Source organism: Saccharomyces cerevisiae, chromosome XVI, assembly GCF_000146045.2.
Source record: "Saccharomyces cerevisiae S288C chromosome XVI, complete sequence".
In the NCBI taxonomy this organism is placed as follows: domain Eukaryota; kingdom Fungi; phylum Ascomycota; class Saccharomycetes; order Saccharomycetales; family Saccharomycetaceae; genus Saccharomyces; species Saccharomyces cerevisiae.
Window position 1 is genome coordinate 283,116 of NC_001148.4, and position 23,109 is coordinate 306,224.

At 38.5% G+C, this 23,109-nt stretch overlaps 12 protein-coding genes across 12 annotated transcripts, besides 1 other annotated feature; 5 read left to right on the plus strand and 7 right to left on the minus strand.

The window, feature by feature from the left end:
• Positions 1–348: 348 nt before the first annotated feature.
• On the minus strand, positions 349–2,946 carry FRK1 (protein kinase FRK1; the record flags this gene model as incomplete). Its single annotated transcript, NM_001183955.1, has 1 exon — positions 349–2,946. One exon carries the CDS (start codon positions 2,944–2,946, stop codon positions 349–351), a length of 2,598 nt encoding a protein of 865 aa, NP_015184.1.
• Positions 2,947–4,398: 1,452 nt separating this feature from the next.
• MKK2 (putative mitogen-activated protein kinase kinase MKK2) lies at positions 4,399–5,919 on the minus strand (the record flags this gene model as incomplete). Its single annotated transcript, NM_001183954.1, has 1 exon — positions 4,399–5,919. The coding sequence occupies one exon, from the start codon at positions 5,917–5,919 to the stop codon at positions 4,399–4,401; it is 1,521 nt and encodes a 506-aa protein (NP_015185.1).
• A 450-nt stretch (positions 5,920–6,369) lies between these two features.
• Positions 6,370–6,590: an origin of replication (ARS1614; Autonomously Replicating Sequence).
• Positions 6,554–7,936, minus strand: UME1 (Ume1p; the record flags this gene model as incomplete). The annotated part of the gene is made up of 1 exon (NM_001183953.1): positions 6,554–7,936. The coding sequence occupies one exon, from the start codon at positions 7,934–7,936 to the stop codon at positions 6,554–6,556; it is 1,383 nt and encodes a 460-aa protein (NP_015186.1).
• Positions 7,937–8,250: 314 nt separating this feature from the next.
• SPP1 (Spp1p) lies at positions 8,251–9,312 on the minus strand (the record flags this gene model as incomplete). The annotated part of the gene is made up of 1 exon (NM_001183952.1): positions 8,251–9,312. One exon carries the CDS (start codon positions 9,310–9,312, stop codon positions 8,251–8,253), a length of 1,062 nt encoding a protein of 353 aa, NP_015187.1.
• A 389-nt stretch (positions 9,313–9,701) lies between these two features.
• On the minus strand, positions 9,702–13,532 carry GIP3 (protein phosphatase regulator GIP3; the record flags this gene model as incomplete). Its single annotated transcript, NM_001183951.1, has 1 exon — positions 9,702–13,532. One exon carries the CDS (start codon positions 13,530–13,532, stop codon positions 9,702–9,704), a length of 3,831 nt encoding a protein of 1,276 aa, NP_015188.1.
• A 905-nt stretch (positions 13,533–14,437) lies between these two features.
• On the plus strand, positions 14,438–14,935 carry ISU1 (iron-binding protein ISU1; the record flags this gene model as incomplete). The annotated part of the gene is made up of 1 exon (NM_001183949.1): positions 14,438–14,935. The coding sequence occupies one exon, from the start codon at positions 14,438–14,440 to the stop codon at positions 14,933–14,935; it is 498 nt and encodes a 165-aa protein (NP_015190.1).
• A 520-nt stretch (positions 14,936–15,455) lies between these two features.
• On the minus strand, positions 15,456–16,388 carry ODC1 (mitochondrial 2-oxodicarboxylate carrier; the record flags this gene model as incomplete). The annotated part of the gene is made up of 1 exon (NM_001183948.1): positions 15,456–16,388. The coding sequence occupies one exon, from the start codon at positions 16,386–16,388 to the stop codon at positions 15,456–15,458; it is 933 nt and encodes a 310-aa protein (NP_015191.1).
• Positions 16,389–16,772: 384 nt separating this feature from the next.
• Positions 16,773–18,113, minus strand: RDS2 (gluconeogenesis transcription factor RDS2; the record flags this gene model as incomplete). Its single annotated transcript, NM_001183947.1, has 1 exon — positions 16,773–18,113. The coding sequence occupies one exon, from the start codon at positions 18,111–18,113 to the stop codon at positions 16,773–16,775; it is 1,341 nt and encodes a 446-aa protein (NP_015192.1).
• A 487-nt stretch (positions 18,114–18,600) lies between these two features.
• On the plus strand, positions 18,601–19,503 carry COX11 (Cox11p; the record flags this gene model as incomplete). The annotated part of the gene is made up of 1 exon (NM_001183946.1): positions 18,601–19,503. One exon carries the CDS (start codon positions 18,601–18,603, stop codon positions 19,501–19,503), a length of 903 nt encoding a protein of 300 aa, NP_015193.1.
• A 502-nt stretch (positions 19,504–20,005) lies between these two features.
• RPL5 (60S ribosomal protein uL18 RPL5) lies at positions 20,006–20,899 on the plus strand (the record flags this gene model as incomplete). Its single annotated transcript, NM_001183945.1, has 1 exon — positions 20,006–20,899. One exon carries the CDS (start codon positions 20,006–20,008, stop codon positions 20,897–20,899), a length of 894 nt encoding a protein of 297 aa, NP_015194.1.
• A 372-nt stretch (positions 20,900–21,271) lies between these two features.
• SPO19 (Spo19p) lies at positions 21,272–21,943 on the plus strand (the record flags this gene model as incomplete). The annotated part of the gene is made up of 1 exon (NM_001183944.1): positions 21,272–21,943. The coding sequence occupies one exon, from the start codon at positions 21,272–21,274 to the stop codon at positions 21,941–21,943; it is 672 nt and encodes a 223-aa protein (NP_015195.1).
• A 239-nt stretch (positions 21,944–22,182) lies between these two features.
• Positions 22,183–23,022, plus strand: TAF14 (TATA-binding protein-associated factor TAF14; the record flags this gene model as incomplete). The annotated part of the gene is made up of 2 exons (NM_001183943.1): positions 22,183–22,191; positions 22,297–23,022. 2 exons carry the CDS (start codon positions 22,183–22,185, stop codon positions 23,020–23,022), a joined length of 735 nt encoding a protein of 244 aa, NP_015196.1.
• Between the last annotated feature and the right edge of the window lie 87 nt (positions 23,023–23,109).

The following is a 23,109-nucleotide window of genomic DNA, read 5'->3' on the forward strand; positions in this document are numbered from 1 at the left end:
TGTCTTCTTACTTAAAATGTCTGCGAATCTCGCTGTAAGCGCAGTGAAACAATGTTCCCGCTTAGAAGACGTGATTCAAGCGGAGTGAAGCTATGATTGATAATAAGTAACAATTTAGAAAAATTTTTGATGTTTTTAGTAATGCAAAATATATATGGTAGGTATATGCATATATATGCTCAATGTTTATTAGATTGAAATTTCATAAAGTATATTATAACATTATTTTGTTGGTCTGGCAAATCGCAAAATTTTAGCGACAGACATTTTAAATGGAAAAATTGCAGATAGTACTGATTTTTTCATATGATAAGTGGATATTATTGTCAAATGAGATAGGTATTATCTCTAGATTTTCATACTTCTTCTTTTGAAAAACCCTAATACTCTTTTTGCGGTTGAATGTTCTGGACTTTGGGCTGCTTTATTGTCTACGCTTGCCTTGTTGACCTCAGATACCATTATGGAGGACCTGTTGCTTCGGACCGCTTTTTTAGTTTCTAAAGTACATTTATTTTGCACCATCGTTGGTGCAGGCAGGTCTTTTGAGACTTGATGGGATGTTTGCATATTTGAAGCAGTGATATAATGATTCTTTGAATTTGTTTGATAACTGTCATCCTTTTTTGGGCGTCTTTGGGAAGGTGGAGAAGGTTTCCGTTTGGAATCCATTGATGAGTATAAACTAGATTTGGAAGTATCATAAGAGTACAAGGAAAGAAAGCTAAATCTTTTCTTTGTTGACTCTGCTTCGTTAAGTGATCTTTCTAGATGGTTATTGACGTGTTTTTGTGCTGTAGCTTTCGCGATGTTGCTACTTTTACTACCCTTTTCACTTGTGTCCTCCGTTTTCGCCTTATCAATTGATTCTTGTCCTTCATGTTGTTGAAGAGGAGATTCTGGTGGCCTCAATTCATCAGACTCTTCGGTGACCGTATCGCATGAGATGTCACTGAATATGCCGCTATATCTCAAACTTTTGCGCTTCTGTTTGTATTTTTCATCATAGATTCTCGTTACTACATCAGCGTCCCTCTTATACTTGATCAAGTCACCAGATACGCTTTGCAAATCAACAGAGGGTTTTGCTACTGAAAATTGGCCGTGCGTAATTAACTTTGGAGAGCTTTCGATGGAAGAGGATGAGGTTATGCATGTATCTAGGGCAAGGTATGGTGTGGAATCAAATGGGGATGTGTCTCTTTGATTCAGCGTTTGTGATGAAGCGCTACTTTTAGCTTTTTCGTTGATCTCATATATGGAGAGCGTATTTGAATTGTAGGGAGGTGTTGTGTATGAGCCAGGATGGTATGAAGTTGGCCGTGGCTTTGTATGGGATGAGGAAGACGTACGGTAGAAATTTTTAGCAGATTGGAGACTATTTTGGGTCTTATTTTTATTGTATTGATGATTTTGTGATGAAGCCATGTTATTTGGTTGAATCTTGCTTGTTTGCATTGTGGTAGACGACTCTTCTTCTAAACTTGGTACAATACTACTCCCAGAAATTGTATTTCTTTTAATAGGTGTGGTTTCGATTATAATATCGCCTGGACTTATGGCTGGTGGAGGTGAAAGACTGGCAGTCATGTTTCCCGTAGTTTGTCTAATGTTTTGTACTGGGGATAATGATTGTTCATGACTTAACACATATTCCCTATCTGCGTTCACCACTGCCTGCAAGGCAACGGATGCAGCAGAGTTACTTCTATTGTGCCTATTAGATCTTCTTATAGGTGACAGCCGCTGGTCAGATGCAATAGAAGCCGGTCTGGTTATAATATGATTTTGTGATTCTTGAGGCGGAGCCGGGAAAGTAATTAAAGTTGAATCAATGACCAGTGAATCCCTTTTATCACTCCTTGAGCCAAGAGATGAGGTAGAACAACTGGATTGTGGTCTAGATCCATATCTTCTTCTTGGTTTTGCTAATCTGAACACGGATTGAGTATTGTTTAGTTTGTCCCACTCATCAGGTGTTATGGATAAGAATGAAGAATGAGGCTTTAGCCATTCATGTTTCTTGATCTGTTTCAGGTTTATTCTTTTCTTTGGGTCTGAGACCAGCATGCGTCTTAATAAGTCCCGAGGTATAGGAAGAATATAATCAGGGAACTTTAATGGTGTGGAGTTAATATAATTATAAAGTCTTCCTATATCGCTGCCTTCAGGATTATTTGGATCATCATCCCACGGTAAATATCCAGCTAGTATAGCGTAAAGTATAACTCCACATGACCATATATCTGCTTTTCTAGCTTCGTATGGTTCGGCGCTTATCACTAGTTCAGGCGCTGCGTAGCATGGAGAGCCACATGACGTCTTCATTAATTCGTTTCGTGAGCAAAACTCATTGACAAACCCAAAATCTGTAATAACTAGGTTCTCATTCTTGTCTAGTAATAGATTTTCCAATTTGAGATCTCTGTGAACAAGTCCCTTAGAATGTATGTAATGTACTCCACTTATTAGCTGAGAAAATAACCTGCATGCATTCATTTCCTTAAGCCTCCTTTTTTTTTGAATATATTTATAGAATTCTCCCCCGCATGCGTACTCTAGGACAATACCAATGTACCTAGAATTTTGCAACACTTCTTCTAATTTTACGATATTCGGATGTGATAAGTGTTTTAAGGCGTTGATTTCTCTGTATATTTTAACTTCTTTCCTGTAATCATTCGATATGCTATCACGTTTGATAAGTTTAATTGCTACTTGTTTTGGGAAGTCAAAAGTTGAATTAGAGCTGTTTGAAAAATTCTTTGGCCAGCCTAGCTTCACTTTTCCGAACTCTCCTTCTCCTAACGTCGACCCTAGGATATAAGGACCAAACGTTACATGTTTCCGCCTTTGCTCATCTGTTCTTTGAGGGTACTGAAATGTGTCAGACAAATCGTTGGTAAACCCTCCGTAGTATGTATGACGTTTATTGGTGTACGACATTAAATTTTTGGCACTCTAAATCAGTATATAGAAGTAATGGCCAATTGAATATTGAACGCCGCTTGGCTCGCCTTTCTTGTATTGTGGATGGGTAAAAAAAATAGCGATTATTGTTAGGTTTAATTAGCAATCAAAAAATTCTCGCAAACACGTCACAAGAAACAAATTAATGCAAAATGTGGCACAGTCAAAAAACTGCGAAAATGTGTTAAAGATGAAAAGAACCGTGATCAGCAACAGCAGTGTACCAGATTTTGTGATCTGATTTATTATAGATTTACTCGATGACCTGAACTTGAATTATATTTAAATCGATGAAGGGGTTGAAACAGGTGTTGATCTGGGTTTCAGAATTTTTCTCTTGTTTACCTTTTTTGCTGTTCTACACTCATTCTTTCGATTGTTTTCAATTGCTTTTTTAGGAAGTGCGGCTTTGTTTACATAAAAGGTGTGCGGCATTTTAATGCAATATGAAATTTAAAAGTATATGTAACGATAGCACTATTATTTAGGGTTCCTGAAATGATATACTTTATGGATAGACATTATCTGTTCATTGAGTATACAGTAGGGGCTAAACCTTCTTTTAAGGGAGTAAAAAAGATGGATATGCATTACGTCGGCCACATGACATTAATTGTGCAGGTTCAGCTGATGTATAGGCTGAAGAGGCTACGCTTGCTAATTTATAATGCCATTTACTAACCTAAGGAGAATAGAATCTCCCATAGAGTGAGTATGTTGTGATTAAAGAGATATGGTTTCATCTTTACTCGAGTCCATTTTCTTTATTTTTTTAATGGTAAGAGGATGAGTATAGCAAAAACGGTCAAGAGACAGCAGTAAGTGTCGTCGTAACTAGAACAAATAGGCCTTATAACAGAAATCATAAGGGTTGTCCCGTGGTCGGAGCCCTTGTCGGAACTAAAGAAAATCAGGCAATATAGAGGATATTTTCTACGTACAAAACGCTTATTGTATTTATAGCTCCAGTTACTGAAGTGGTAACTTAAGTAAGCAATAAGTATGTTAAAACCCTTTTATTTTTCTGAGTCGAGCAGATTTTTGTTCGACCGTTGTATATAGGATAATATGACGCCATATGATTTTTTCCTCTTTGGTAGGGAGGGAAGAAATTTTCCCCGCGCGGCTGAGTACAAAAGCGCCTAGTACTCACTTGAGTCATAATTTAGCACATCATAGCGTGCCTGCCAGAAAGACTTGGATGCGCATTTCTATTTGATGTAAGTAAGGAAATAGGAGAACTTTCATAGCCCATGGCTAGTTCGGTTTTCAGTAAACTATATACGTATATGTTAAGAATATTTCGGAGTGTCTAGATAATAAAAGAACATCGTTAAACTTATGAATGGTGAAGGAGGAGAAGTCTCGTTAAAGAATTCCTGTTGTAGAAAAAGTCAGTTCTGGTTACGAGAGGAAAATGTTGGAAGTTTATATCCCATCCTTTTCCTTTTCCCAGCATTTCTTTACAAACCGTTCCATGTTGACTTTTTTTTTCATTTGCCCTACAATCCAGGGATGCTTTAACATTTGCCTGGGAGAAGGCCTCTCTCTGGCATCTTTTTTTAAACAATAGTCGATAAAAGATCTAAATGTCTTGCTCCAGGATATGTCTAGTTCTGGCTCATCTTTCAACTGGGGAGAAAACGTCAGGATCATCGTCAATAATTCTATAGGAGCCACGTTTTGCGTTATTTTGTCAGATTCAAATGGAAATCTCCCTCCAGCAACCTCCAGAAGAGTTAATCCTAAGGACCATACATCACAGGTTACGCTGTATGGTTGGCCTTGTATTCGTTCTGGGGCCATATAAAATGACGTTCCAGTAAATGTCATCGCTAAAGAGTTAACAGCCTCCCCACTGACACCGAAATCGCATAATTTGATTTCCCCTTTTTCATTAAGAAGAATGTTTTGGGGTTTAATGTCCCTGTGGATGACTTTCCTTTCGTGTAAGTATGATAAACCTCTTAAGACAGATTCTGCTATCTTTCCTATCACCCTCTCACTTATTCTACCGCCACGTTTCAACAAATTTTTATACGTTGCCTCCAGTGATTTTCCTCCCATATATTCCATGGCAATGTATATTGAAGAACTCTGTTCGTCGGTAAACATACCATAGTACTGCACAATATAATCGGACTTAAAACTCTTATTAAATTGTAGCTCTCTGAATATTTGCTTTTGATATTCTGGGTCAGTATTCATAGTGTTGATTGTCTTCAACGCAAAAACCTTTTTTCCATTTTTTAATCGGCACTTGGCTACAGAACCACCCGCGCCTTCTCCTAGAATTCCTAGTGTAGTAATCTCATCCTTGAGATGCCCAAACCTCCATGCTTCTTCCTCTAACTGGTCTACGTCTTTTCCTTGTATTAAGTTGGAACAAGAAATTATGTTATTTGCACTTAAAGGGGCGGAGTTGCTCCCGCTACTGCTGAAGTCGTACGCAGAAAGAAGTGTCGAGGGGTATGAATCCTCGCCTTCTGGTGTGTCGAGATCTTTCTTGATAAAAGTGGTATCTATGTTGGATAACTTAGTGGAAATTGGAGCACTAGATAGTAGTTCCTTGTAAGTTATATCAACATGCAAATTAGAAAATCTTTCAGAAAGCTGACTATCGCCGGCAACTCTATATTCTATACCGTCTTTTTTTTGCGTTAGTACTAGGGGAGGTAATGGAGGTGGTACCGGTCTATTTTTAATAGTTGTAGTAGATGATCTATTGTACAACAAAGTGGAATTTGAAGCCATGGATGACGTAGTGGAAGTAGCTGAAGTGCTATTGTTGGAGTATGGGCTTTCGTTCACTGACGAGTACGGTGACCGGTTGAGATGTTGCCCATCATTAGTGGATTTCGCATTTTGAACTAAATTTACTGGAAGCGTTAATTTTGGAGTCTTTTGGTGACTCCTATTGGATTCTGGTGGTCTGAACATTGAAGCCATTATCCTGTGTATATAATTGGTATTTTGTAGATATGATAACAGTGCCTGCTATGCTAATCAGGTAATACTTGCTACTAGTAAAATGTCTAATTTTTTGAGCGAACGAATTTCATGCAAATTAGAAGGTAGCCAACATATAAATATATGAATATATATGTGCCTACGTGTTTGATGAGGTTTTCAGTAAAATTAAGCGGAAAGTATTGAGCTTTCCCAACTGATCCCTTTGATTTATTCTCTTTCTAATTCTTCAACTCTAAGGATAAAGTTTATTTCTTTTTGATTTTTTTTCGCATTGAGAAAGTGAACATAAACAAGGGTAAAATAGGCTCAATATCAGTTCACCTTTGAGAGTCTGGCAATAAGAGATGTGGTTCTAAGGTTACCTTATACATTCTAAACTCTGAAAACGCGTTTTCAAAGGTATGTACATTTCTCTATATTAAAGAGTAGATCCTTGCCGTTTATATATACATGTAGAGCAATTCTCAAGCTAATAATTAATGTTTACTTCAGACAATAAAACATTAAAAACAAATTTTTAGAAAAACAAAAGCTGAAGTAAAGACTAAATATTACACAATTTATTCATACATTTCCGCCCCAAACTCAAACAGCCTAAATAATATAAAAATTAACTTTTGGCAGCTCCAACCTCTCTACTGCCATCTAAAACTTTTCCAGTAAACGGCTTATATACAGTTAACAACCCGTCACTATCAACTGTAGCAACTAGATCCTCAATGTATTTGTGATAAGCAACGGTATTAACCTTATTATTTTCTCCTATTTCTCTTCTGCAGCCCTCAGTGTGATAAAATGCCATGCTTTCGGCCTCCAATTCGTCAGATATTATGCCTTGAAAGTCCTCATGTATCTCGTTATAAATGGCAAAAACAGGTTCGAAATTCCAGTGGTAAACATTACCTAACCCTCCAATTGTAACCACTTCCATAGGCGAAATGGAAGAAAACTCTATTTTGGACACTTGCTCGCTATAAAAGTGATGAACTTTGAATAGTTCATTGACTTTATTATGTCCTTGGTTGATATTTAACTCAGCATCAGCATCCCCTAAAGCGATAACTGCACGTATATCCCAAACCTTGAGAGCCCCACCACTAGTTCCCGTCATAAATAATGTATCAACAAACGGTGATGCAGCAAAACAAGTTGTTTTGCCGTCCAAAGAATCGTTTAGAATCCAAAGGGGCTTTTTGCCTATCTCATTACCCCAAAACCTTATGATACCGTCATCAGAACAAGTGGCGAATATTTGATTATTCAAAAACTTGATTTCTTGAATATTCTTTATGCCAGGAACAGGTATTGTACGAAGCACTTCTCCTATTTTACCTGAGTTGTCTATCAATTTTATTGTAGCGTTTTCATTATCAAGATGTTTTTCCTTAGTTACTGTTAAGGTTTTTGAATCGTTAGAAATTGCAAAATCAACACAGGGTTTATTTTGATTTCCGGACGATGCTGAACTTAGAGAAGTGGATGGCTCCATCATTGTGTAAACGGGCGATTTGACACCTTCTCTGAACCATGCCAAAGAACCATTGGTAGAAAGGGCTATCACCTTTACATTTATTTCGCTGTTATCCACGTAAATCATCTTTGCAATCGTTTCACCTTTAAATTCCCATTTTGGAATCAAAACAGTCTGCTCCACCTTTTGAGATTCCATGGTATAATCCGGTTGTACTAACGGTTCTGAAATGCTTTCAGGTTTTTTGTAATGAAGTCCGAGTGGCACTATACAATCCACCTCAAAGATTTCACTCCCTTGAGAATATAAAAGTGGTACGCTCAAAACACCTTTGGATTTATTACATGAGCTATCGTTAGTGAAAACTATACTCCTAAGTGTCGATGGAGATTCGTCAACGCCTGAGCCAAAGATAGGCTTCAAACTTGAAATATGTTGGTATAATGAGGGTATTGATTTTTTCCAAATTTTGAATTCTTCATTTTTTATTTTGTTGTCTTCTGCAATATCTAAAGTGCTCATTTTAAGTGATTAAAGAAGGAAATAAATACGATACTGAAGGTATGCGGCTGAGGAGTGGTGCTTTTTCATTCATTCGATCATGAATATACAAAGTATTGCTTGAAAAAATCAATATGCGCTTATTAAAATTTCGCAGCAAAATCGGCCGAACCCTTGCAAAACAGAGATAGCTCCGCTTTATTCACGTGAAATGGGGTCGAAATTGAAGACTATCCAAATAGGCGTTGCCTATGCAAGGACGCTCCAATTGATATATCATCACTACGAAGTATATATATATGTAGAAACTGATATTTGATTAGGCTCCAACGCCGTTACAAACCTCTTCTTAAAATTTCCTCATAGTATTGTATATTTAGTTGCTTTTTCCTGGCCTGTATCAGATGTTGCAACCTTTCTTGCATAGATTCTAAAGAGTCAATCTGCTGGAGGTATTGTTCCTGATTAGTAGACACCCAATCCAAATGTCTGTTACACTTCCACTTCGTGCATACCTCATGTATTTTGGTGGCTTCCTCATTACTTCCAAAATCTCTGACAAATTCTTCCACAGAGCAGGGTATTCGCTCGTATGTAGAACAATAGCCACATATATTTTTCCTAGCCCTACTCCTGCTGCTATTTTTCTTCTTCTTCCTTTTTGTCCCCTTGGAATCTTCTTTACCACATTCCACATGGCTTGCAGCATCATCGTCCAGCTTGCGCATTTCGGTATATACGTTGTCTAACCATCCCAAATATACTTCCAAAAGTTCTAGCTTTTTTTTGAATAATGGTAGCGATATCTCTTGAACCTCTTGCAGATCATCTTCAAGAGTTTTTAACGTCATGTCTCGTACAACAATTTGATCGAATATTTCCTTTTCGTCATCTGTTTTTACAACTATATTGTTATCAATGAAATCCAGTTGTCCAAATTTCTTGAATTTATCTATGTGTCCTGTTTGTTCGACCATTTTCTTGACGACTGCTCTATCCTCATCTGTTTTCAATCGCGACCAAATATCATTCACAAATTCTCTACCATGTTCCTCAGAACAGTATTTACTATCCTGTAAACATGGTTTGTAGCAATCACTTATCCTACATTTTCTTTTCCATAAGGTTTTTGGCAAGCTCCCTTCACCATTGATTATGGCGTCCTTATTCTTACCAGTAATCCCCGCTTGACAGTAAGGACAATAAAAAGAGAACACCAGGTCCTTAAACTGCTCAGGAATATGAAGGCAGGTGAAATGAAACCAGTCATCACAACCATCACATCCCACCATCAGCTCCCCATAGTCTGGCCTTTTACATATGCAGTATACGTCCTCTCCTGTAGTTGGATTTCTTTTTAAGGTGGAATGCGGTGGACACCATTGTGGTAATGACATTAGAAAGATAGGCTGAGAAATTATTGAGGTCGAAGTAGCCTTTTCCAAATCTCTTGTTTTTTTTCTTCTGATGAGCTTCGTTTACATTTAAAAGTAAGCATTTACAAAGCCCAATTGAAATTGTTCATATTTTACCCGCCTTGGGTTATATGCAGTGTCTAATATGTAGCCGAACATATCAATTGATTCTAAAGAGGTAAGCTTAATCCTCTGTGCTTTAATTCATCTTAAAAAGTTTATCTGTTAAGTCTATCGAATATCGCCAAATTTACTGGCGGTATATATAAATAAATATGGAAAATATGAAAGGTTGATAAAAAAAGTTTTATGCAGTGAAAAAAAGGAAGAAGAAAATGGATCCATCAGTGAAGAGAAGGATTCATGTATCTTCAAAGTCTGATTGACCTCTCCATCGACAAATTATTTAATAGTTTGTCATAGGTAGCAGTGACTTTGACTTCACAATTTGGGTCGTCAGTTGAGACTGCAGGCAATGTTTCTACGGATCCTTTATCGGTATTGGGCGCAGATACATCAGAATCCACGCCTGGTGTAAATGTCGAAGCGCTATTCTGAATGGATTCACCATAAATGTTCTCCAATTCTATGTTGTTGGAGTTAACGTTCTGAATCAAATCATCGATAGAATCAATACCTTTAGCCTTCATGATTGCCGATCTTAAGACAGCACCGGATGGAATTTTTGGTAAAATCTTAGGATTAGCTGGGCTAAATAAACTAGTGGTAGCAGTTTCATTGTTAGAAGTTGAAACTGAAGGAGATGAAGTTGACTTACCAGCTGTTTCTGTGTTGATAGGCGTATCACCTGATGCAAAAGGTGTCTGCCTTGTTGATTCATTTTCAGGGTATAAAGACCTCTGCTGCTGAACGAAGAAACCCCATTTATGTAGTTCACCTTCTTCTTCTTCCTGCTTTTTACAACCTACAGAAGTACTAGATGATGTATGCTTGAACACCAATGGTTTGCCTGTGAAAACGTCAATAGTTTTACCAGAATCGGTGGCCATTAAATGTGGTCTTGCTGTAATTACATCATTCTCAGGTTGTATTTTTTCTTCGGGAACATGGTATCCGGATTCAACGTGCTTCAATGCTGGTAATTTTGAATCTTCGCTGGAGTCAACACTTTCCTTCGAATCATCCCTGCTGGATCCAAGGACATCATTCAGATTCGGATTATGCGAAAACAATTCTAGTATATTGCATAAGTTTTGTTCCAAAAGGAGTAATCTTACAAGGTTTTCTTTTTCTTGCAATGGCAATTCACCTGATTTCCTTTTTTCGAACATAGTATCTATTGTATGCTGAACATTATGGTGCAAGATATGGAACTTTTCAATATATTTTTTCAGCAAATATCTCTTCGTGGTGTCTTTTTTGACCTTTGTACTCTTATCGCTTAACAAGTTCAGTTTTTCTAAAACACTTTCAGCGGTCATAGTTACTAAAGAGCCATCGAATAGCAAATCATCTTGCGAATCCAATTCATCTAACTGGAAAGTCGAATCCATGGTCCGTTTCATATTTCTCATCAAGCACAGTGCTATTCTTGATTGAATCTCTTCTGATATCAAATCATAGTCAAAATCTAAACCAATCAAGTTTGGAGAGTCTCTAGCAAATGCGTAAAGTGTGGATGAAAAACTATTTTTAGCAAATTGGCCCTTAACGTCCAATGTGCTCGAACTATCCAAGTCGCCGTCTGTGTTAGTTTGTTGAACGGGAGAATCTGTGCCGTTCATTAGATAGAAGTTTTCAACGTTTTGATTAGTCATTGACACATGCGAGAGCGATTTGCACTTAATCAAAATATTACAAACGACAGCTAGTTCCTTTAATGTCAAATTATTGCTATCCAAATGTATCCTCTTCAGGTTCGGAAATCTTGGTAAATACTTGTACATGTAGGGTAAAATGTCAGGAAAGCATTGCGACAAATTACTCAAATCCAAAAAAATCAAGTTAGGCAACTTAGAAAGATATTTCAAGAGCAAAGCTAAATCATAAGAAGTCGAAATATTAGTGCTGTTCAAAATGAAATATCTTAAGTTATCATATGATAGAGCAGATAGTTTACCAACCATTGGCTTAATCATAGTGGACAGATCATTAAACGCTAGATCCACACCCTGGACGTTATATTGAGACATCCAATTGAAGATAAATTTCAGACAATCCTGAGAGATATTGGAAGTAGTGGCACCTGCTAAACCAAGCCTGATGCCCGATTCTGGAAAGTTTTTTTGGGTAGCAAAGGATGTCAGTAAACGTGCAAAGCATGAGTAAGGAATTTTGCTAAATTGAATACCATTGAATAACAATTCTTCTATAGGTTTGTGAGATCTCTGAGACAAGACGTCAGTAAACAAGTTCCAATCCATGTTATGGCGATATAGTGATTCAGCAAGGTCAGATTTGATTTTCGTTTGGGAAATGTCGAGCTTGTTCAGTGATTTGTTTAGCAAAAGGAACTTACATAGTAATTTCCATCCATCTTGGTCGATTCGTACATTTCTTAAACTCAATTTGTCCAAAACTGTGGAGTTTACCAAAGCAGAAATAATTATTCTGAACATATCCTGGTTTAAAGCTACATTGTCGAAAACAATCGTGTGAATGGGAGCAATGGTGATGAAATCACAAAAGGAAAGAATATCGATCAAGGTAGGCTTAGGGTTCAAAAACTTCAATATTTGCAAGGGAGCTGTCTTGTCCTTTACTTGTCTTAGGGTAGACGGAATGGGTAAAATTTCCCTTAAATGGCAGCATCTTGTGTAAATAACATCCAGCGTAACTTCGTTATTTTCAATAGAATGACCGTCTTGGTACTTATCTTGATCAGGTTCCTTGAAATAGTGCTCATGCATATGAATGGGCTTATCAATGCCGGCTTTTGAGAGGTTTTCTGCAAGTTTATTATTCTCAAGCTCCCGATCAGCTTCAACATTTGGAGGTGACACCTCTTCTCTTTGCTTCGTAATGGTGCCTTCTGATGACTTTTCAGTAAGCTTACCGCCTGCATCCGAAGCAGTCTTAAAATTGGCTACTTCAAAGGCTATTCTATTAGCAGCAAAATGAGCTTCTTGCTGATGCTTAGCAGCCTCCCTTAAAGCCAACTTTTGATTTTCCAGGGCGAGTATATATTCTTTAGACTTCTTAGTGTACAACGGTCCCTTAATGTTGGAATTGGTTGACTTGGCCGATTGGTTGCTACTGGAAATACCCACGGAAATAGAAGGAACCTCGCTTATCATGTCATCAGGGATAAGGATGTTTCCCTTTTTTGGGGTTCTTGAAGGAAGTTGTTGGGGAGGATCGGATTCGAATTTATCGACGGCAAACGAGACCCTTTTCAATGAAACTGTAGATAGGTCTTTTACTGCAAGTGCAGGGGAGGGGAGTATAGGTGTCTGTGGCTTGCTAGCTGTTGGTGCCACTCCTCTCATTGGTGATGATATCTCCTTCACCCGTGGATCAGGAGTCGCAACTGCTTTAATGCCACCAGACTCATTCTCAGTCGTGCTAGTATTAACAACAGGTAATGGTTTCTTGGCAGTGGAAGCTGAAGAAGAGGTAGACCGTTTGCTAAACAAAGATCCAAAAATCGACCTTTTAGTCTTTTCTCCACTAGTCGAGTTGCTTCTCTTGAGAGTAGCATTAGATGGTGAAGAAATTGGCGGGTGCTTTCCCTTGCCAACAGAAGAAGATGCGGTGGCGTTTATGGCAGAACTGGCCAGTCTTGGTTTGGACGAGACCACAGCATTGGATATAGAAGTGGAACGTTTTTTCCTTACAAATTGAGTACTTGAGCCGTTGTCATCATTATCTATAAGGTCTATGGCGTCTACGGTAGCCGGATTATCAATGTCAGCGGAATCGCTCCGGTTACCGCTATTAATAGGAGTAAGTAGCGGTATGTTATCAGTGTCTGATGCAGAGGTATTACCATCGTTCCTCTTCAAATCTGGTTTCTCAGTATTACAAAGTGCTGCATTGGATACAGATGACGACCTCGCACGAGGCTTATCATTGCTAGACCTGTTACCACTCGTGCTATTGTCTCCGTTTTTCGAAGAGGACGTAGATGAAGAGGAGGCTGGCGACGTAGAAGGCCTCGATGGCTTCGTATTTGTCTTCCGTCTACTCTTACCTTTATACAACCAATCTACGGGCACATCGAACTCGGTGTTAGTTATCATAACCTAGATGCTATCTCCACTCCCTATGCTTGCTTTGGTGGACTATTGTTTCCGTTATTCGCAATTTCTATAGGACTACTATAGATTATATAAACTGAATTTTAGCTTTATGCTGTGGTGTTATTTCCCAAAACACGCTCTTCTTTCTTACGCTTTCCGTTAGCTTATTTGCTCACGGTATCAAGATTACTTTTTTTTTTTTTTCTTCTTTTCTTTTTCTTGCACTACCCTCTTCTTCTTGTTCTTCCTTGCGTTTTTACCCCTCTTCCCTTTATTTTGCAGCAAAAAGAAAGATGGAAAGGCAAAAGTGAAGGCATGATGATGACAAACTTGAAAAGAAAGAGAACAGCGAAAAGAGATGAATAATCCATGGCAATGACTGCACGCTCATGGGTATCAATTGGCTAGGTCTAATATTGTTATTGTTTGGAGTATGGCGTAGAGAAGTGGTTCCTTAACCTTAATTAATGCCCGTGCCATGATGATTGCATCACTGAGACGTAATGTGGAAACACCACTTCTCGGTCCGCGGACATCAACCGAAGGAAAAATGACAAGCTATTTCCGTGTATATCCGCGCCAATCCCTTCGGGGCCGAAGTTCGGAGGCTTTATCTCCGCTTAGCCAAGGCCGTCAAAGGCGATAAGGTGCGTTGCACCCCAATTAGCCATGGAGAAGGAAAAAAAAAGCATGTATGATCATGATGATGCAAAAATTGAGAGGAAAAATGACTCAGGCTATTTATATAAGTAAATGAAAGGGTTTCGTTGTAGCCTTTTCTGCTCTCTTCCTTCGCTCTTCCGCATATATATTTGTGTTCAGAGATTATTCTTAAATCCATAAGAACATCCCTTCATATAACAATTGAATAAGGAAAACACAACACATAACACATATTTAACCTGATGCTTCCTGTTATAACGAGATTTGCAAGGCCTGCTCTGATGGCCATCAGACCTGTGAATGCCATGGGGGTTTTGAGAGCGTCCAGCATAACGAAAAGGCTTTATCATCCCAAGGTCATAGAGCATTATACACATCCAAGAAACGTCGGCTCATTAGATAAAAAATTGCCCAACGTCGGCACTGGTCTAGTGGGTGCGCCAGCGTGCGGTGATGTGATGAGGTTGCAGATCAAAGTCAACGACTCTACTGGCGTTATTGAAGATGTCAAATTCAAAACTTTTGGATGTGGCTCCGCCATTGCCTCCTCTTCATATATGACTGAATTGGTACAGGGGATGACCTTGGACGATGCGGCAAAAATTAAGAACACTGAAATTGCTAAGGAGTTGAGCTTGCCCCCAGTCAAGTTGCATTGCTCTATGTTAGCGGAAGATGCGATCAAGGCAGCTATTAAGGACTACAAATCTAAGAGAAACACTCCAACCATGTTATCGTAATGAATAAGAAGATAACCGGGACAAGAACAAGATCAAACCCTCACTAATCAACAAGTTGGACTTAATTTGTGCAAGCATGGATGTTTCTCATTAATATTGTCATATTTCTTTCCCTTAATCTAGCATTTCCTTTCTCTCCCTCTTCTCATGCATATCTTCCTAGATATATTTCTCCAGGGTGAAAGCGGGACGGACGTGCTTGTTTTACCTCACCTGGTACTACTAGTATTTTCATTACTCTTTTTTCATCCTCCCACTTCCCCCTTATATATTTGTTTTCCCATGTGTGGTATATGGCATCATTATTATATAAATATTCTTTAGTTGTAAAAGGCTGTTTTAATTAACACTATTTATCGCTAGACAAAACTAGACTTTCATTATTTCCTTCATTTCAACGCTTGTTTAAACATGTGCTAGGTAAGCGAGTTTTTTACTTTTACTTCCAATAAATATATATATATATATACGTATACATGTATGGGCGGGCTACAACAAAATGAAATAAAAAGCGTCAGGATCATTGTTTTTTACCATACTTGACTTCTCTGAAAAAATCCATGACGTTCGTGAAAACTACCAACAATAACCCACCACCGGGGGCAAGTCTCATGACCTTTGGCGCAAATCCCTTATACAATGCTTTAAACCCTTCCTCACGGTAAACTAACAGCACTGAAGGCAGGGACCAGTTGTACTTCCTCAGCGGCCCGGAACTTCTTTGGATCCTAGATTTTACCACGTCAAATGGTGTATTCAACAAGCACCCGACAGTGCCACCAATAGCACCTGCGATCAAATCATTTCTGGTCTTTTCCGTGCTTGTTTTAGCCGCCGGCAAAAGCTTCCGAATTTGGAATATTATACCGAAATAACCGGCATTCCAAAGAACGTGTCTCCAGATAGTGGCTTCCAACCCATTGAAAAGTGACAAAACACCACCTTTCACAACACTATTCTTTACAACTTCAATGGGTGTCTTGAACTGTGAATTCACATCCTGTAATCTAATCTTCACTAGTTCAAAAGGCGCGACGACAAAGGCTTCCACGGCGCCAGCGGACGCACCACTGTATATGGCGATTTTTTGAGTCATCTCCCCATTGGGCGTGGGGAAAATCTTTTTATAAAACGTTTGGAATGTATCGTTTCCGGAGAACTTAATTGCTCTTTTCGGAGCCTCCATTAATATAGGCGATGTGATACCCTTGTAAAGATGCGAAAATCCTTCCTTCTTCACAATTTTTGTAAGACAATCCATCACGCCCGTGTAGTGATCTACTGCTGCTTTCGCTGCAACAACAGCGGGATGACCTTTGGTTGTCACTTGTAATTGCATTCTTGTCTTCACCACGTCCAATGGATACATCACCAATAGCTCCGAGACGCCGGCAATGGCACCGGCTGTGAACTGGTATATGAACGGCAAAGGTCTATTATCTATAGATGTCATCTTACAGTTCTTTTTCTTTCACCCTCGTTACAGTTCTATCTTGAGAATAAATGAGATAAAGGTTCCCAAAAGTCACTGATATATATCAACGGCGGTCACCCTCACAGAAATACCCGAGAATCTGCCCTTCGCCAAATCAGATTCAGCCAGTTCGCAGTTTTTTTCCCTATCTCTGGTCGCCGCATTATGAAAAGATCCTGGGGTAATAATGGGAATGATTTGAAAAAAAACAAATGCTGGTAGAAAAAGGTCTTCGTATTGCTCGTAGTAATACGGCTATTTCAAGTAACTGCTCGGGCCAGCGGCTTGAGGAAAAAGTAAACCCGTTACTTTGCTTTTTAATGACGCTGGAAATACCAATTACCTACTATGTATTACTTATGCTTATGACAAAGGGATGAAATTCCCGACGATGCAAATTGGGATGTTGTACCTATCCCTTCTGATAGTGAAACTAAAACAGCATGGCCGTTTGCGGATTCCATCTTTGGTTCGAAGACTACAACTTGTTAAAACAGCCTTCTGACCCTTATCAAACGCTATGGACCCGTATTTTTCCCAGAAATTCACAGCGCTTTCTTCTGTCATCAACTCGTAGATCGCAAGCTTTCCATCGCGTAAATCATCGACTGTGCAGTCAACCAGTGAAGCAAACTCTTTATTGGCTCTGTAAATCTCACCGGTACGCCTACACAAGCACGCTGGCATGCTCATAGAGGTGAAAACACGATCATAAGATAATAACATCCTCTCGAAGCTCTCCTCCACTAAAACTAAGTCAACATCCTTCAATGAACGCGCAATGGTTCTAAACGCCGGTCTAATGGTGGATAGTGGTTTCAGAATCCTTTGCTTGGAAGACTGATTCATATATTTGTCCATGTAGTCTTGTAGTCTTGCATACCCCTTGGCATAATTATACGGCTTCAATAATCCTGCTTCAAGCTTCGCATTTATGACCAACTTCAGCCGGTGTTCTGGTGTCATCTCTGTTGACGGATCCGCCGCTGTTAAAAAGAATTGTTCCTTCGGTGTCGGTGCACTGTTTTCGTTTGCATTCGCTAGAATTCGAGACTCTTCCTTTTCTTGATCTTGTTTATCCCCTTTCGAGATACTATTGGAAGAACCTGACATAATAGTAGGCGACCTATTTTCTTGTCTTGCCACTCCTATTTCATCCCTACGATTGTCGTTTTGGTACTCTAATGGCGATTGTGTGGTTTGTGAGCCATTTTCCAAATGAACATTGCTCGCACTGCTGGAACTTAGTGATGTTTGAGTCAATAGAGGATTTTCTAGCATAGAAAGAAATTCATTCAAAGAACTGAATTCCGAACCAACATTCTCGGACACAAATACAGGTTGTTGCGGAAGCAGCAAGCTGGTTGTATCATTTACAAGAGAGGAGTCTAGTTTCGGTGACAGTTCCTCTCCATATGTGGATCCACTTTTATTGACTGGTTCATTCTGATAGTCAGACGGAATTCCAGTGTGTGCTTTATTTGCATATTTGCCCTGTATATTATTATCATTCGGAGAACTTTCGTGCTGTGATGGCATCTCATTTGGAACCGCAATATCATCTTCCCTGCATAAATGGGCAATATCCCTCTTGACGCACCTAGAACATGGACGTTGCTTATCACATACAACATGTGACCGTTTACAAAATAAACATGTTTTAAAAGCCTTACTGGCTCGTTTTACACCACTGTTTGCTGACATTATTTCGTCAGTTTATATAAATATGTGTATTTTGTGTTGATTAAAATTAAAAAAAACTTTATCTCACTGGCAAAGAACTCCCGCAAATTTTCTCATAAGAATTACTTTCTTCTTCCATCCCAGAGACCTCATCCTTTTTTCTAATATTCAACTATTTTTCATTTTCCTTCGTACTCTTTGTTTTGCTTTTTCTTGTTTTCTGCCATTCCAAAACATTATTCTCCCCATCTAAGGAGCGGATCTGTAGGAAAAACAGCGTAACCATTGGAAAACCCTTTCCCTAACCAATGCCCTTTGACGGATGAAACATGATATATCTTTTAAGGACATAGATACTAACCAATACAAATCAAAGAACAGTGAAGAGTCTAAAGGGGCAGCGAACGCTTAAGTATCTTCTTTAAAGTAATAATATTCCTGTCGCAGGTGAAATAGCACTTCAGCGCACAAACAAATAATATTGCAGCCAAAATTCCCTAATATTGTCATGATAAGAATATGTCCCATTGTTAGATCTAAGGTTCCACTGTTAGGAACTTTTCTTAGATCCGACTCATGGTTGGCACCTCATGCGCTAGCTCTAAGGCGGGCCATATGCAAAAACGTTGCATTGAGAAGTTATTCAGTGAACAGCGAACAACCAAAACATACATTTGATATTTCAAAACTTACTAGAAATGAAATCCAGCAATTGCGAGAGTTGAAAAGAGCAAGGGAGAGAAAATTTAAAGATCGTACGGTTGCATTTTATTTCAGCAGCGTCGCGGTACTTTTCTTGGGTTTGGCATATGCAGCGGTACCACTCTATAGAGCCATTTGTGCTCGTACTGGTTTTGGTGGGATTCCCATAACAGATAGAAGAAAATTTACCGACGATAAACTCATTCCTGTAGATACTGAGAAGAGAATTCGTATCTCATTCACCAGTGAAGTATCACAAATTTTACCGTGGAAATTCGTTCCTCAACAACGTGAGGTTTACGTTCTGCCTGGTGAAACAGCCCTCGCTTTTTATAAAGCCAAGAATTACAGCGATAAAGATATTATTGGTATGGCTACTTATAGCATAGCGCCTGGTGAAGCAGCTCAATACTTTAATAAAATCCAATGTTTTTGCTTTGAAGAACAAAAGCTAGCTGCCGGTGAAGAAATAGATATGCCTGTCTTCTTTTTTATCGATCCAGATTTTGCTAGCGATCCAGCGATGCGAAATATCGATGATATTATTTTACATTACACATTCTTCAGAGCTCATTATGGTGATGGTACAGCTGTAAGTGACTCTAAAAAGGAGCCTGAGATGAATGCAGATGAAAAAGCAGCGTCATTGGCTAATGCTGCTATTTTATCCCCAGAAGTTATAGACACAAGGAAAGACAACTCAAATTAATTGTAAATACAAAGTCATTCAATGTACATAAATACTGTTATGCTTTTGAATTAAGTAAAACACCATGACTTCATATTGAGATGTTTTAAGCATATAATCACGGCACCGAACTTCTTGTAATCATCAAATCTTTGTTTTCTAGCCGTCATAGAAATGAAGAAATGAAGATTCTTGTTCATGTGATACAGCTTTTCTAGACAGCTAACTTGTACATCCAGACATCCTAAAACACCCATAAAGCAAAAAAAATTATTGAAATATTCTCTTTTTTTTCTTTTTTTTTTTTCTGGTGGCTTTCAATGCGGAATCGCTCACATCCGAAAATTTCAGAGGCTTCACTTAGCGTCGCAGATCCCAGTAGTCGCCAGATGCTTTGAAAAAAAAAAAAATAAATAGAAAAGTTTGTAGACATATCCGATGTAGTATATTTCAGAGGCCAACCTTTACTTTTGTTTTCTCCTACACTTCAAAATAAAAGACACCGTCACAAATCTCAGCAACAATGGCTTTCCAAAAAGACGCTAAGTCCTCTGCTTACTCCTCTCGTTTCCAAACTCCTTTCAGAAGAAGAAGAGAAGGTAAGACTGATTACTACCAAAGAAAGAGATTGGTCACCCAACACAAGGCCAAGTACAACACTCCAAAGTACAGATTGGTTGTTAGATTCACTAACAAGGATATCATCTGTCAAATCATCTCTTCTACCATCACTGGTGATGTCGTCTTAGCTGCTGCCTACTCCCACGAATTGCCAAGATACGGTATTACCCACGGTTTGACCAACTGGGCTGCTGCTTACGCTACTGGTTTGTTGATCGCCAGAAGAACCTTGCAAAAGTTGGGTTTGGACGAAACTTACAAGGGTGTTGAAGAAGTTGAAGGTGAATACGAATTGACCGAAGCTGTTGAAGATGGTCCACGTCCATTCAAGGTCTTCTTGGATATTGGTTTGCAAAGAACCACCACTGGTGCCAGAGTTTTCGGTGCTCTAAAGGGTGCTTCTGACGGTGGTTTGTACGTTCCTCACTCCGAAAACAGATTCCCAGGTTGGGACTTCGAAACCGAAGAAATTGACCCAGAATTATTGAGATCTTACATCTTTGGTGGCCACGTTTCCCAATACATGGAAGAATTAGCTGACGATGATGAAGAAAGATTCTCTGAATTATTCAAGGGTTACCTAGCTGACGACATTGATGCTGACTCTTTGGAAGACATCTACACTTCTGCTCACGAAGCTATCAGAGCTGACCCAGCTTTCAAGCCAACTGAAAAGAAATTCACCAAGGAACAATACGCTGCTGAATCCAAGAAGTACAGACAAACCAAATTGTCCAAGGAAGAAAGAGCTGCTCGTGTTGCTGCCAAGATCGCTGCTTTGGCTGGTCAACAATAAATTATGGATATATAACGTCATTTTGAGATATTTTAAATAAAGCTATCTTCACATAACCTTTGTATTCATTTTTAGTTAACTCATTTACATCATCCACTTACTACATTTGTATTTTTTTTACGATTTGCGTACCGCCTCATTACTACCCTTTTTTTGCACTGCAGTAATAGTACACTCAAATCATGATGAAAAGAGAAAAGAAAAAAATGCCACAAAAAGTAGTTGATTTTATAAAAGTTATCATCCAATTTTAGGTAATTTTATTCTCTTTATGTAACGAACATATGAAGATTTCTTCTCTAGAATGGCATTCTAACTAAGTCCGTGCCATAAAATCATCACTAACAAATATAAGATCACGCTATACTATCAATGAAGAAACAAATATTAATAGTTGCTGCACAAAGTATTTTATGTTCTACTGTTTTTGGCGAGCGAAGTAATGTAGGCCTTTCCACTGAAGAGCTAGGAGGTGACTCAATTTTATACTTCAATGAAGACCCTATAGTGATTGAAATCGATAAGAAAGCTATTGACAAGAAGACTTTGGAACAGTTGGCAAGCACAAGAGATGTTGTTCTTACTGATTTACCGGACACTCTTGAGTTTATAGACTTCAACGAGTACGCGAAAATGAAGTCAAAATCAGATATGCTACTAGAGTATATCAACGAATACGAATTTGATGATTTTGAAAGAAGTTCTGAAGGCGGTCTTGAAGAAGAAGAAGAAGAGGATTTAATTTATGACTTCAATGCCCAAGCTGAAGATTTGGGTAAGCTTGGTTCAAATATATATGAAGTAGTCGAAGAAAAGAATATTGTTAATACTTACGATGGAAACCTTATCAATGCAAGTACAACTGAATCAACGACTACTATTCGGCCTTTCGTGACTTCTCACTCCTACGTTGCTTCTTCTACACCTTATTCGAATATTTCATCATTGAATGAGGACTACGATAATGCGAGCAACTTTTTGACTCCTACAACAGTGGCTCTTGCGGTACTTTTAACCATTTTATTATTTATACAGGCGTATTAATAGATCATTATTTTATTTAAATAAGAAATATTGTTGGCTAGCTTTCCTGTTTTATTTACTGTCACTTTTTAAAATCACTCAAGACGAGAAAGCTCTTTAGCAAAGTACTGACAAAAAACTTGAAGTTTGAACTTGTTACAGTATTACACGTCAAGGCTGTAGTGCGGTGAAAAAAAAAGAATATACCGTAATTTTTCTCCTTCGTGACCTCGGAGCTGACTGATATTAGATAACTAATCATGGTAGCTGTATGTTCGTTAATCTCTTTTAGCCACCCACCCATATGCTTTTTGTTTTGTTAGCTAAAATAATACTAACTTACGACTCTATTCTCATCATTAAATAACCAACAGACAGTAAAAAGAACCATCCGTATAAAAACCCAACAACACATTCTGCCAGAAGTGCCACCAGTAGAGAATTTTCCTGTTCGTCAATGGAGTATAGAAATTGTATTATTGGATGATGAAGGAAAAGAAATTCCCGCTACAATTTTTGACAAAGTTATTTACCACTTGCACCCAACTTTCGCCAATCCTAACAGGACATTTACTGACCCACCATTTAGAATTGAGGAACAAGGTTGGGGTGGATTTCCTTTAGATATAAGCGTTTTCTTGTTGGAAAAAGCAGGTGAGCGGAAAATACCACACGATTTGAACTTTCTACAAGAGAGTTATGAAGTGGAGCACGTTATCCAGATTCCTCTCAATAAACCACTTTTAACAGAAGAACTTGCGAAAAGTGGATCTACTGAAGAAACGACGGCCAATACAGGCACCATTGGGAAAAGAAGGACTACCACGAACACAACTGCAGAACCAAAGGCGAAGAGAGCTAAGACGGGCAGTGCATCTACCGTGAAAGGGAGCGTGGACCTAGAAAAATTAGCGTTCGGATTGACTAAACTAAATGAAGATGACCTGGTTGGTGTTGTTCAAATGGTTACCGACAATAAAACACCAGAAATGAACGTGACGAATAATGTTGAAGAGGGTGAATTTATAATTGACTTGTATAGTTTACCTGAGGGATTATTGAAAAGTCTATGGGACTACGTTAAGAAAAATACCGAGTAATAAAAGGTAAAAGGGCGTTAAATGCGCGCTTTTATGTTTGTATAAATAAAACACGTTGATATTTTGTCTTATATAAACTTTATTCCA